This window comes from Gymnoscopelus braueri (assembly GCF_963280865.1).
Source record: "Gymnoscopelus braueri genome assembly, chromosome: 15".
NCBI classification, from domain to species: domain Eukaryota; kingdom Metazoa; phylum Chordata; class Actinopteri; order Myctophiformes; family Myctophidae; genus Gymnoscopelus; species Gymnoscopelus braueri.
The window spans coordinates 25,987,982-26,002,656 of NC_137620.1; the positions used below are offsets into that span (position 1 = coordinate 25,987,982).

Consider the following 14,675-nt stretch of genomic DNA (forward strand, 5'->3'; position numbering starts at 1 on the left):
CCTCCCCGCCGCGCGGATAGCAGCTCCTAATACACGCACACATCCATGATACAAACTGCACTTTATAATAGAATACAATTACATTTATATTCATTAACCACTTGAACCCCAGCATCGGTATTGTGGGGAAAGCTTTCACTGAAAATAGCAGATCGACAAGCTCACACAATGCCATAATTAGTTAATTTGTGAGCTTGTCGATCGGCTATTTTCAGCAAAAGCTTTCCTCACAATAACAGAAAACAGAAAAGTTAGCCCTGGCTGAGGGACTCCGGTTACCCATGATTTAAGTGGTTAAGCGCTGAAACATCCGATATTCTCTTCATTGAGTATCTGGAAAATGAAATCTGTTTTGGTTTTTTTACAAGCATAGACGTATAGTTGTAGGTAGCTCCAATCGGAACCTCTCCCTCCGCTGCCTGTATAGAGCTATACAGCGGAGGGAGAGGTGCCGTAGGGGCTAAGCTGTAGGGTCAGGGTACTAAAGTATTGGCCAGACTGATGATAACGTTGATTCACTCACAAAGTTCCTCCTCCACGGTATCATAATTATGATAGCTGGCGATTGGACAACAAAGGTTGATCATTGTGATCATTGATTGGTGATTGATTGCACGGTGATTTGACGAGCTGCCTATGATCAAAGTGCATGCTGTGGCGTTTCCGCAAAGGGGAGGTTCTGTAGTAAGTGTCATAAAGCAACACAGGCAGACAGACAGGACCACACTCCCTCTAGTCCCAGCCAGCAGTCTGATCATCATCATCATCCAGAGAAATACCGTCATCAGTCACCATGGTTCGTGAAGTTGAAGACCTGGTGAGTGTTCAGCTATTGTTTATGTACATATTTCGTTATGTCATTGTCACATGCAGTAAAGACGTTTTGGTTTAGGATCTGGCAGTGCTATTGTTTAGGATATATAGGCGCCAATTTGTGCATCCATCCAGCCGGGAAATTTTATGTTTCTATTTCCAGAGTTGAGTGTGTGTTTAATAACAGTTTTAGTTATGATATCACAGGCGTAGCGTTGCCACGTGGGACATCTGTAGTAACACTGCCTGAATGTTGGACTTTGCCTTTTGGTGTGATGTTCCAACTGCCGACCATGCTGGTGAGGGATAAACTAGATAAGTGTTACACTGATATCCGCGACCTGTGGATTTCTGTGACCCCAGGGGCCGCTGTTCCCAGGGAGCGGCGTTTCCATTCATACCTTCTCTAGCTTCATCATGGTGTAAAGTAAACTGTAAACAAGTTCAGAGACCGAGTTTTGTTAAGCATGAAATCCTATCAGCATGTTGAATCTTGAATATATCAGAATTTTTTTATCCGCATTTAGATCATCTTGGGCAAAGTGGCGTTGTTATGTCATGTGCATTACACAAGGCTGTTAAGGAAAAAGCATTTAAAGCATCTGTTCGCGACGAGTGTAGACTTCGCCACTTTAAGCCGTAGCAACATCGAACATCAACCACCTTTTCGCGTGCAACCATACACCGAGACCGAGTTACATAATGATTTAGGTCACCGATGTCTGTGTTGAACTGCTGCTGCTTCGGGGCTTGGAATTAAACTTTTTTGAAGGAAAGATCTGTTATTATTTATCCAGGCCCACATTTACTGGCCTCGCCAAAAACACGCCAGGATAGCTAAGACTGTCAGATAGTAACTATGGTAACAGAAACGCTTGAAAATGTATCCTGTCAAGTGCTTTCTTCTGGAAGCATCTATAGCTAGCTTGGATCGATATGGATCATCAGTCCAACTTTATAAAGTGTATTATCCTGATGCGATTTACAAAGATAATGGTCTTAATCAGTGTACATGCTGTGTGTATACCATTACTCATATTTATCTCACATATTTACTTTTTATCTTTATTTGAAAATAACATCACACAACACAATGCATAGAATACACCACTGACTATGAAACGTAGGCTACCAAAAGAACAAAGTTACACCAACTCAGCAGACTAGTTGGTGGTACATAATGTTTTGATTATCTGTACTTTACGTGAGTATATTTACATTTCTGGATACTGACTTTCACTCCACTACATTTCAAAGACAAATATTGCGCCTTTGACTCCACTACATTTCTAGGAAGGGTTTCTAGGAAGGGAACAAGTACATTATGAATTAGCCACTTAAGCCCTACGTATTTCAAATACATTTAATTATGTTAAAATCAATGTCTCGTCTTCTTCGGCTGTCATCCTAGCTTGCAATCCTGTCACACTTTTCTAAGATTGTATAGGGGTCTGCAGGGGCTTTTAGTTTCAATAGAATAATTCAGCCTGCATTTAGATCAGAAATACAGTGCACTACACTTGTCTCTTGCTAGATAGTTTTTTATTATTTCCCCAAGGTCTGCTACAGTTAATTTATGCACCATCAATGGTTACAAGTATCACTATTTAGTCTAATCACACTGTGCTCTAAAATATGTTCCAATGTCAAACTGAACACAATTTGGTGCTTGTACTGTGTGCTTGTGTTGGCGTGTGCAAGTATGCTGATTGCCATCAGCATGCCTTGAGACCATGTGACATAATATTGTGGCATTTGTCACCATTGACATGGTAGTACTGTAAATAGACTGCATGTAAACTGTAGGTTGTATCAATGTTAATCACCAAATAAGTAATACAGCAATTGTGTTCTCAACACAATGTTTACGTTTTTAATACAATGAATACATAATTTCATGTTCCATATTAAGGTGTGTAAATGTCACAAATATAAAGTGGACAATGTGAATTTGAGTGGGAATGTATGCCTATAGGTGAATTGATGATCTGTCTGTCACCCATAGTATAATAATGTTTGACATTCTCTAGGACTCTTTCCGCGCCATCCTGGCGGAAGCTGGGGACAAGCTAGTGGTGGTGGACTTTACAGCCACATGGTGTGGCCCCTGCAAACAGATTGCCCCTCGCTTCAAGGTGAGAGATCAGATGATTATCATTTCAGAGTTGGAGCTCATCGATAGCATAGATAGACTTGATCACGTAGGGTAAGTGATATTTTTGGGTTAAAACAAAAAGTATTTTGTTAAAAGGTTAAAGCACTATATTCTGATAGTAATCATTGCTATAGAGTGTTTGTTCAGTAACAGGAGTCTCCCCGTCTCTCCAGCTCTTTAATAAACAGAAAATACATTTTCCGGTAGGTGTCAAAATCTCAGCCAATCAGGAGAAAGTACCCATTTTTAAGCTCCATTTTTATAGTGTTCCAGTTCCAATTTTTCCTGCTCATTTCTTAGTGTCATCACTTCCAATTTCACTTGTTTAATCTATATCCTGATTGAGTTCTCTATCCTGATTGGATAAAATTGGAAATGAAACTGAAACGAAAATGCATTTTCTGTTTTATTAAGAGCTGGAGAGACAAGGAGACTCCTTTTACTGAACAAACACTATAGTATATACTTATTTTAACCAAAGAAAATCACTTACCCTACCTTAAGCCCTGTTTTTAGACTTCATCATACAACTGTGTTGCATGAAAATGGCCAATCTACAAGCTTGTCACTGTGCAATTATGTTGTGAGCTGCTATTTCTCTATTTTTGAAAGGTTTTGCCTATGCTGGGGAACACTCAAAATGGGGACGCCAGGCTCAAATACTGTATCTGTTGTTCCATGTTTTCATTATTACTTCTCTTTTCGAGTTCACTCCATCAAGACTTGAAAATCCAACTTTGAATGATGTTGATGCAAGGTTGTGTATTTTGCATCCCACTTGAGGCCTGTGTTGCCAGCTGTACTTCCAGTATTATGCAGGGCCTTTTGCCAAGTGGGTGGTGTGTTATCAGCTGGGGGATGGGGCAGGTTCTCCACTGAGAGGACTGTTGGCCAGGTAACCTTTTGGCAACCCGGTCTCAGTTCACGTACTGTAATATACAGTCTCTGTAAAATCCAGACGATGCCTGCTTTAAATGAAAACCTCTGTAGAGAGAATTCCTTGACATTATTTAACCAGGGAATTGTTTGAATTTGTTTCTAAAATATTTATATATATACATTATATACTGTTTTGCCATCAGATCTACAGTACATGCCTCTTTTTTTTTTTTACTGGGTCAGATAAAAAATCTACGGTAAATCATCAACCAATTCCATGCTGACGTAATCTATTTATTCTCCCATAGGAATTGGCAGAAAAAGCAGAGAACAAGAACGTAATCTTCCTGAAGGTCGATGTGGATGAGGCAGCGGTAAGTCAGTGTCTTTTTTTTTGCCAGTTTCTGGCAACATTAAGACATGAAATAGGCTGTGCAGTTGCTCAACATTAATTCATTTACAACATCTAGTTTAGTTTTAGTTTCTTTTCTGTGGGTGTGTGGGCGCTGCACAACAAGAGAAAATATCCATTTCTTGCTACTCACAGTGACCTGCATATTTACAAGAATAGTGAAGTGATTCACCCCTTGCAATATTTACAAGTGCAATGGATTTTACAGAAAGGGGAAGATGGCAGCAGGAGGTTAATAAAGATTTGCTTACACTCAGAGCTAGTCATCCTTGCAGTTTAATCTCATGGCTTTCTAACACATCAGGAAGGAATTACACATAAGAGACATTCTCACAAAGAGAAGACACAAATATAAACAATAATATGTGGCCGTCATAACAGCATTCATGACATGCAAGCTTCCATGGAGACCATCCACAGATGTGCGTCCATCAGGACGCTGGTGAGGATTCACTGACCGTGTTTGACAACTCGAAACTGATGTTTAGAACCAATAACTTATAACCGAATAATTGAGAAGCAAGGTTTTTTTTAAATGTTCGGAATAGATTTTTTTGTAATCAACTAAATCGATTAGTTTGATTTACCATATATTATCCCTTCGTTGTACAATGGTTGTGTACAATCTTTTTTTAAATAGTCAATCTACAAGCTCACAACGCATCAGAGCTTGTAGATCTACTATCTTCACACACAAAAAATTGAATCGTTCATTATTTCTTAATCGAGGCAAAAGTTTTAAATAAACGTCATATTGATTTGAAGTCATATCGCCCAGCCCTAGCAGGGACTACACATCACCATTTGGTCTTGCGTCAGCCGGCTTGGAAGTTGGACATGACGGGTACTAAAAATAACCTGTGTTAGTACCTGGTACTAATGGAAAGACAAAAAAGGAGGGTAGAGCCTTCATGTTCTCAACAATGTCATCTCCACTTCCCCATAGAACACATATTGACCACATATACATCGTTTCACTACCTCAATGCAATGCCACATATTATTCACTTGTCCTTCCAAGCCTGACTGTCATGATTGTCATCCAGTAATATTCAGCAATGATCCTATACTTTCAAGGTTACATTTTATGGCTGTAGTATGACTGTTTGCTCAAGCTTAATTTGAGTATCACATGCTTTATATACACACAAGCCGCTGCCTTAATCTGTTTGGTTGATGTGTAAGATACATTTCTCATTTCTGGTCACACAATACTTAAACTGAAAGTTATTTCCCCCACTGAAAGTTAGGCCCCCCCTGTTTCCAGTCACTTTTAGTTCCTGTTTTTCCTCTTTAATTGTCTCACCAAACCATGTGGTTGAGGATTGACATTGTGTATAATGCTGCTATGGCAACCATCGGCTACGTTGATACTCCTGTCATGAAAAGACAGAGAAAAATGTGGAAGTGAACACAACAGCGAATGCAACATCTAAGAACTCAATACTGGCCATGCCTTCCAAGGTGAAAGGTCTTGGTCTTATTTAATGTCTGACAAGCATTTTCACCTCTTTCTATCTCTTCTCCCTTCTCAGGACGTGGCAGCAGAATGTAAGATCAATTGTATGCCCACATTCCAGTTCTACAAGAATGAAAAGATGGTAAGCTATTTATTTGAAGTATGTGTTCAGGAATAACTACCGGTAGTCTCGCAAGCCAGACTGTTGCCTCCCACAATTTTCAAATGCTTCCATCATACAGTCAAGAAAATGACCAGAAATGGAAATTATTATATAAAATGTAAAGATATTTTTAAAGATATTTTTGTGACTATATAGCATTCAGAGATTGTGGAATAGTTGTCTGGCTACACACAACTTAAGGAATCACCATCAGTTATTTTAGCACTGGAGACTGGAAGAAAACATCAGTATTAAATGTGTAGGCTTTTTTTTGCTTCTGTTAACTGTTATACAGCTTTGTTGATTTTTACTATTATCAGTGTTGTGTAAATTAATGTTCCTTTTATTTGTTTGTTTATTTCAGACACTTAACCACTTAAACCCTCAGTACTTAGTAAACTTGACCTTAGGCTCTGTACTTGGTTTGCTCCTTTTTCCCTCTACACCAAACGTCTTTGCCGTAAATAGCTGATCTACAAGCTCACAACGCCTTGTGCTGCGAGGCGTTGTGAGCTTGTAGATCTTGTGAGCTTGTAGTTCCCCTCAGTTATGGTTATGCTAGGGTTCAAGTGGTTAATGTAAAAAAGATGATCCTATCACACAAAGATTTGGCGGACCCCCTGTAGTAACTCTGAGGACCCCCTGTTGAAGACCCCTGCCTTAATGCATATTTTCTTTTTAGGTTGAGGAGTTCTCTGGGGCCAATTATGACAAGCTGGTGGAGAAAGTGATAGCTCTACGATCATGAGAGAAAGCCCTTCCACCCATCCCAATGCACCTCAACTGTATAAAAGAACGGGAGCCAACACTCTTCCCACAGAACCCCTGGAGAAGTTCCTTGGCAATAATCCTCTGAACCCCATCATGATGTTTAAAATATTTCTGAAAATTCATTGTTCGTTATTCTGTATGTGCACCATGTGAACATTGGTTATGGTTTCATTAAAAATCCACCAACAACCATTTTTAGTCTGAATGGGTGGCTGCACGTCATCCCCCTCTCTCTGCCCTCAGGTTCCTGTCGCTCTGCTCTCCCATTTGCTGTCCTGTTTTATGTCTCGGAGAGGATTGATGTTGGGTTTTTTCCTGTATACATGATTTTTCCTCATTTGGTGGATTTAATAAATGAAAATAAGTAACGGACCTTATGCTTTTGCTTTTCATGTGTGAATTATGTTACTTTGGTTCATTTAAGCTGGCACTGCAGCTTGCATTGTGAACACAATATTAATTTTATGTTTATTTAGTGTAATATGAATGCCTATCTGCATGGCAGAGCTCGTATGCCAGGTGAGCTAAACAACTTGCCAACAAGTGAACACCAATATACATATTTATTTTGTGCTAAAGGAGAATGTAAACATCGAGGAGTGGTTTAGTGATGTCACAGTGACTATGCACAACTTATTCCCACCAGACCCCAATTTACATTTCTCTGAAACAAGAGGGCGGGAAATGTTATCAATTATTACATTTTCCTTTCAGTCTGAGTATTAGGACTGTAGCCATATGCTCCTGGCATCTCTTCTTGGCACAAGTTCATCTTGAACGTACTGTATTGGAAACTGGAAAAGCCAAAGACTCCTCAGCACTCACCACTTGTAAATAGGATTCTGACTGGTCAGAGGGTGCCATACCCTGCTGTAGCATTGATTAGTTTACTTGTATACAAATTAAAACTATTCTTTAGAAAGAATACAAAAATAGTACTTACAAAACTAAAATAACAAATACATCTCTATAGATTTATTTCTGTTATTTTACCCGTAAAATATAGTTTTAGTCTTTGTCAATTTGGTCAAATTTCACAACACAAGCATGGAGGTGCATATGTTAAGTGAAACTGGGACGTCTACATGACTGAGTCATTTACCTATTGTGAACTTCTTAAATCTTCCCTCTGACAAATGCCACCTATATTATAAAAAATAATACTAGGACTAAACATCTTTAAGGTCACGGTCACACTGAAGTTTTATTCTACCTATGAGGGCGGATTCTGCCAATGCTTTTCAATGGGAACAGAGCGTTTTCTTTGCAGGAATCCGCAAATGGCAACAAACCGCTCCGTTCCCATTGAAAAGCACCATAACGTAAACTAGCAAACACACTCATGAATCTAACAAAAAAGAAAACAAAAATAATCTATAAGAAACTACCAACAGGTAACATGACCACAAAAAATATTCATAACGTTGCAAGAACACAAAATTATTTTTGACACCACAACTGTGATTTTGTTTTACAATTATCAGTAAAGAAGCTTTTTTAAGATGTTTTATGCTTTAATAAAAATGTGCAAATAGTTTACACATATACACTGGACAATCACATCAATAGTTTTTACACATCATACAAGTATATAGCAGCATATATTTAATACTGTGGAATTTTCTATATGAAAAAATACAGCTTTATTTTACAAAATGGTTCTTGCTTTGCTTCTTCGGGAGATGAGAATGAATGGTTTACAATTGTGACTGTATTTATACAAAATTTCACTTCATAGGATATTGGAGCTGAGTGTGCATCTTAAAAATGATAGTATCCAGATCTCCTCTTCCTGTGGGGGTGGGGGAGAGAGGATGGGAAATGCCAGTAAGCATTTAACTTGGCTGAAGTCACTTTCACTCTGAATGTTGGGACTACCGGTATATGTCTGTCTACTCAGCAATATCTATCTACGTATACAAAATACTAAATGGCATATTTCCAAGTTAATCCACTTTACACAACTTAAGTACACTGTGAGGAGGGAAGACAAGGAAGTAAACTGAATTAGTACTGTGCATGCGTGTTACCTCGAGCAATCATGGCCGGTCCACCCTTGACTGCAGTGACATCTATTCGGCCTGATGCACCGCCCTCCATTCATACACGGTGATGAGCAGACAGCTGTGAACATACGCATGGCCACAGGAATGAACATGTTCTCATTTAAATACGGTACAATTATGGTGTTTCCCTTTAAAGGCTTCCCAGACTTGAATGATTTTCTACTACTATAAGTGTATTTGTTTCAGTATTGACCTCCTGATAAAACAATAGCTGTCCTGACAAGCTGTATTTCTACAGCAACAAGATGACACAGTAGTGTACACCAACTCAGATCAGAGCCTTCCTCACATAAGCTCCTTATCCAAGCCTCCGTCATCTCCTTGTTTCACTACTGCAACTCCCTCCTTGCTTACCTCCCACCATGCTCACTTAAACTTCTTCAACAGCTCCAGAATGCTGCGGCAGGCCTGGTTTTAAACCTCCCAACATTTTCACATGTCCCCCCCCCTTTGCGCTCCCTTCAATGGTTTCCTGTTGCTGCCCTCATCCAATTCAAAACAATTGTGATGACCTACAAGGCAATCAAGGACACGGCCCCCCCACCTCGAGGATATGATCAACCCCTACTTCTCGCTCACTAAAATCAGCTAACACAGGAAGGCTGTCCCTTTCTTCCCTATGACACCCTGGTCAACACTCCTCCTTGCTCCCCAGCTGTGGAATGGCCTCTACCCCCCTACATATTTGTTACACTTTCCTACAATATTCTAAGTAAGAGAAAGGGTATAAGGTAAAATGTGTACAAAACTCTAATCTTTACCACATTGACTCTTTTGACACTTTGATTGATTTACAACTGAACAAATGTGTCTCTTTTCAGCCATTTTTGTTCAGCTGTACGTGTATGCATCACACATACACACACTCACCACTGTGACATCGCGTTCCCGTCCAGCCCGTGGGACATTCGCACTGGTAAGGTGCCACACAGCGCCCTCCGTTCAAGCATGGCAGGATGCAGATTGCTATGATAGGATGCAAGAAACGAGAGACCAGTGTAACCAGAAAACCATCGTGACTCATTTCTCTCTCCCCTCGTCCGAACGTTCTTTCATTCTTCGTTATAATTTCCCAAGGAAACCACAAAGTATTTCACAACATAGACAGGCTAAAATGACTAATGGTTCAAGGCTTGTCACATACAGAAGCATACAGGCAGTGAAATCCTTTGACTTCAAGCTTCTAAACAGTGTGCATAATGAAAGAAGTATAAGATAACTGTAATAATAGGGAAGTAATGCGGTTCTGGCTCTGGATAAAGAATGTTTGTCCTCTATATTAAGTGCAATCAGTCTAATGACAGTAATCCAGAGAGACACAGGGAGAAAGTGAACTTCTATCATGACTATGTATTTTATTAACCGTCTACTGAAACCTCTCTAGCAAATCTATTTGAGCCGTCCGTCTATCAATAGCTTTTGTTGGAACACAGTTAACTGTTTGCGTAATTGCTTATTGTATTGTATCAACAGAGCATTTATGATTACTATTTAGTAGGTTAACACTTACGCTCCTCACATAACCGTCCCATCCAGCCTTCTGGGCAGGAGCAAGTGTTGGGCCTCTGACACACACCACCATTCTGACACTGCAGCCAACACACCGCTGGAAGGAGAAAATACACACAGCAGACATAATTTACATTCAAAAGAATGTTGTCACGCAAATAATTATATTAATTTATTTGGTGAGAGGGGAAATATGTTGCATGTTATTGTTCATTCTCAGCCTATAGTATTTTGGACTTCATGCAGTGATTACAGTAAACCTCTGCCTTGCGCTGTCATGCTGGAATAAAAAAGACCAAAAGAAAAGAACGTTCCAACGACAGATTAAATTCCCTTTACAGAAATCCAGTAGCTCACATCTCCACCTGAGACATTTCCTCGGAACAGTGCCTCCTTTGGTACAGATATCCCTGTGTACTGTATGTGGCCCTAGAGTGAAGGAGTATGTCACATTTCAATGCCAGGTGAGGAAGGTGCTAGTCAGAGGACAGGACAGGAAAGGTCTGCAAAGGAAGAGGTAGTGCACAAGAATGGGAAATGCACAGCAAGAGGAAATGCTTAGGAAGAGGAAGAATGCAAGGGTAATAGGATCAGTCACAGAAGAGAAGGCAGTTGTGGGTTAAAGATGCAAATGCAGCAATCTGTCTCTCAACCACAGTCATCATATCTGGACATAGATCATAATGTATCTCCCACCATTTCCAGATTAGCATCCATAGATAATATCAAACAATTAAGTCTGATGTAAATGCATTACAAGCACTGCAGGTGTCCAAGGGAAGCAAGGGAAGCTGAAGGAACAGAGAACATTGGAGGTGCAGACAGGAAGGCCCTGATTGATTCCCTCCACACAGAATATGAAGGACATACGGAAGCAGCCAAAAGTAAAGACCAATGATACGGGAGGGTACAGTAGATCGTACAGTATGTGTTGTGTTCAGAGCGGACAGTCCCGCGAGGAAAGGAGAGGAGGGGAGTCCCTCGTCCGTTGCGCTCTCTACCTCTGCAGGCAGGGGGGGAGGTCCACGTGCTGTTCTCCAGACACCTGCTCCTGCCAGTGCCCTCCATGGCGTAGCCGGCAAAACACGAGTACACCGCCACGTCCCCGAACTGGAACACGGCCCCCCGCACCACCCCGTTGGCCACGTGGAGTGGGGGTCCGCAGGACACCCCTGTACAACAGCCCAAATGGAACAAGCCATGATGTGTTACTGGCTAAATCTCAGGCATGCAAACAGCCCCGACCGAGGTGAAAAAGGTGACAACATGTTGTTTTCTTTCGGGTCAGGTGTCACACAGTTGCCCTATTTGGGTTCAAAAAGGTGACTGTAGCTGAAAAGTGACACTTTTGCATGTCTGAAATCTCTCATGGTCATGTACTGAGGTAATGTTTTCAGTCTTTTGTCTCTAGTACTTATTCAGAGATTCATATAGAGGCGGTCATACAAGGTACTAGGGAGTTATCAGAAATACTTTAAACGATCCAGCATGATTTTGCATGTTTGTCACTGGACCAGTTAAAAATGCTCTAACTTAAGATATGGGGTTTGTCAACTAACCACACCCTTCTGCTGAACGGCTAGAAATGTGTTAACTCTACCTCTGCATAATATACTATACTAATGAAGAAAGGTGCACTGCCGAGCAAGGTTCTGCATGAGCTGTTTGTGAAAGTAAACTGCATCTCATATATTTCTCATATTTCGCCGTGCTCATGAAGACAGTGAGGTTCATGCCCAGTGACGCCAAACACATTCAAATTTGAGTTTCCTTTAGTACCTCAACGACATTCTGAAAGGATTACGCCACACAGAGATAAGAGAGGGCAGAGAAACAACATGCAAATGCACATCACAATGCAACACAGCAAGCAAAACAGCGGCACCATAGCTACCATTGTGTTCTGATGCGTCTCCAGAAAGAGCAGGAGATTATCTAACAGGGGGTTGCCATAGCAGCTGCAGGGGAAGCCCATAATTAGGCTAGCATGCACGAGACATAGCTTGTTGCATTCACATCCATAATGATTATATCTCCAGAGGAGGGTGTGAGTCAATGAAGTGGAGAGATGAGCAAGTACTGAAGGTAAGAGGCAGATCAAAGTGAGGAGTCATGCTCAGTGTAGAGTACCAGAATAAAGACGCTGTTCAGTATAACATGTGATGTGACACTTGGAAATCATGCACATTGTACCACACTGACACTATATACTGTATACTGTAGGGCTACCATTGTTCCTTCTGTGATCACCAAGGCCACCAGTGCAGATTAAATTAATGTAATTATTACCCACCTGTAAGACTGACAAGGTTTGAGTATCTCTATCTGCTTCCTCGAGATTAAGTCAAGCTACAGTAGGTAACAACCAAACACAAATACTGCTTGCTTATGACTCAGCAAGATGTTGTTGTGAAACCCCTGCCCCGGTGGAAAGAACCAGTAAACAGACTTGGGATTTTCCTATTACCCAGGAACTATTGCTGTAACACTCTTGGTTTTGTGTCTTATGGTGTTGAGTCACATTGCTGTCAGTCTGTGGAATGCGAATCAATATGCTGTTTCAAGTTTTATGATTAATCCTTCATCTACTGTAATTTGTCTGTGCAACATAAAAATATGTGGTATGTAATTTGAGACGTGTGTGTGTGTGCGTGTGTGTGTGTGTGTGTGTGTGTGTGTGTGTGTGTGTGCGTGAATGTGCGTGTGCGAGTGTGTGCGTGCGTGCGTGCATGCAAGTGTTTTAATGACTAACGCTGGTAGTAAAGATTAACCCAAAATATTTTCTAAACCTTTTTTTTAATAGGGGATTCCTTCATGACGAATCTATGACGATCTCCAGAAACATCTACCTAGCTAAATCCAAGTCAGTGCAAACCCAGTTAAAAAATGTACAACAGAATCCATCCAGGTTGTACTTACTCTCACACACAGAGCTGACAGGGGTCCAGCTCTGGTCTGGCCTACAGGTAATGGTACCCCTGCCTTTGGCCTGCTGGCCCCTGGGGCAGGTGACTGGAACCGACTGGCCCATGTAGAAGGCCTGCTGGGAACCATTCCTACTAACGCTCTCCTTCCAACCTGGAGGAGCCGGACAAGACTTGGCTGCAAGAAGAACAATTATGATTGGTTTGTTATGTTTTAAAGGAACATTTTGTTTTTCTCCATGCGTCCTTGCTAATGCTCACGGTACCATTTCTGTCTACTCGCTCTGTGTCTTAGAGGCAGGCTGTTGATAGCTGTGGATAGATAACACTTATTACATCATCGGCATGGATTTCAAACAAGATTTCAAAGTGTCTTTTCAACTGATGCAACATTTATTTATATTTTCTGAGACAGAACTAGGAGAGAAATTATACCATCTTAAATACCATCATATACCATCCTAAAGTTTTCCTTTAAAACAAGGTTGTTGCCTTATAGTAGCCTATGTTTGTAACATGTCATGTTGCCTAAATGTCCCCGCAATGTACTGTAGCCTGTCAGACACAGGGCAAAACATACTAAAGAATTAAAATCGAGGTAACCTAATAATCATTTCGCTCTGATGAAGACCACCGAAACATGTTGGCGTTTTAACAATAACGTCTGTTTTCTCCTCTTTTAAATGTTTGTGTCTCCGGACCATCAGTTTTTTGGCTCAAGTCTTGAGACATTTCCTTGGATGGTGTTTTTGTAAGGTTTTCAGTATGAGCTGCTCTTTTGACATTAGTGTTGCAAGACAACAAATAGTGGAAGTGGTGTAATACACGAATGTTTGAACAGACAGGATAATAAGAGACCTGTCGAAATAAGTATCACTGAGGCGCCCGCTGGCCTAGCGGTCCAGGCGCATTCCACATAGGCTGGTAATCTAGCTTGACAGCGTGTCGCGGGTTCAACTCCTGATCCCGCTGACCTTTGCTGCATGTCACCCCCCTATCTTTATCCCCAATACCTGTCAGCCTACTTTCCTCTCAATAAAGGCAGAAAAAGCCCCCAAAAATATATTTAAAAAAAAAAAAGGAAAAAGTGTCATTATTGTAACACATTTGCAAGTGGATTTCTGCGGTTCTTTCTTTCTTTCTTTGTTCACTATTCACACATGATATATCTGTTCATAAACACCCTCACACTCTGCTCAGAGCTCTCTCTCTCTCTCTCTCTCTTTCTCTCTAGGAAGTGAGTGAGGCATTGCTATGAAAATCAACACAAATTTTACTACATCTAAAAGTGTAGTTGTTTAGTAGTTTAGTCATTTGTAGTAGTTAGTTTACTGCACAGGACATGTAGACGTTCTAGCAAGGTGAAAGTAAACAAGTGAGTGATGGATTATGGACAGTGGAATAGTGTTCTGCATATGATGATTTATCTTCTATACCCACTTCTGTTTCAGTGGCCATTGTGTTGATCTTTAGTTGCACAATCGTGCTGTTTGTTGTGCATGGGTGTGGGATGTGAAACATCTC

General features: G+C 40.7%; 2 protein-coding genes across 4 annotated transcripts in view; one reads left to right on the top strand and one right to left on the bottom strand.

Annotated features, from left to right (window-relative positions):
- The first annotated feature begins 661 nt into the window (after nucleotides 1-661).
- On the top strand, nucleotides 662-7,024 carry txnb (thioredoxin b). Its single transcript, XM_080451489.1, has 5 exons — nucleotides 662-817; nucleotides 2,844-2,948; nucleotides 4,156-4,221; nucleotides 5,795-5,860; nucleotides 6,564-7,024. The coding sequence occupies exons 1-5, from the start codon at nucleotides 794-796 to the stop codon at nucleotides 6,627-6,629; spliced, it is 327 nt and encodes a 108-aa protein (XP_080307615.1). The 5' UTR covers nucleotides 662-793; the 3' UTR covers nucleotides 6,630-7,024.
- A 1,121-nt stretch (nucleotides 7,025-8,145) lies between these two features.
- svep1 (sushi, von Willebrand factor type A, EGF and pentraxin domain containing 1) overlaps nucleotides 8,146-14,675 on the bottom strand; it is a 115,376-nt gene continuing 108,846 nt past the window's right edge. The window contains exons 44-49 of one of the 3 annotated variants that reach the window (XM_080451872.1): nucleotides 13,147-13,329; nucleotides 11,229-11,399; nucleotides 10,229-10,324; nucleotides 9,589-9,684; nucleotides 8,683-8,776; nucleotides 8,146-8,444 (exon numbers count right to left, since the gene is read on the bottom strand). In XM_080451872.1, coding sequence (XP_080307998.1) covers nucleotides 8,414-8,444; nucleotides 8,683-8,776; nucleotides 9,589-9,684; nucleotides 10,229-10,324; nucleotides 11,229-11,399; nucleotides 13,147-13,329 — 671 coding nt within the window. In that variant the 3' untranslated portion in view covers nucleotides 8,146-8,413. Of the gene's footprint in view, nucleotides 8,445-8,682; nucleotides 8,777-9,588; nucleotides 9,685-10,228; nucleotides 10,325-11,150; nucleotides 11,400-13,146; nucleotides 13,330-14,675 lie in introns of all 3 variants that reach the window. The other 2 variants (XM_080451871.1, XM_080451873.1) reach the window with 2 other exon arrangements.

What these genes read in the sequence shown, in the direction of transcription:
- txnb (XM_080451489.1), top strand. Translation starts at nt 794, where the DNA reads ATGGTTCGTGAAGTTGAAGACCTG. An exon ending in TTCGTGAAGTTGAAGACCTG is followed by an intron (nt 818 to 2,843) that starts GTGAGTGTTCAG and finishes GACATTCTCTAG; the next exon opens with GACTCTTTCCGCGCCATCCT. An exon ending in AGATTGCCCCTCGCTTCAAG is followed by an intron (nt 2,949 to 4,155) that starts GTGAGAGATCAG and finishes ATTCTCCCATAG; the next exon opens with GAATTGGCAGAAAAAGCAGA.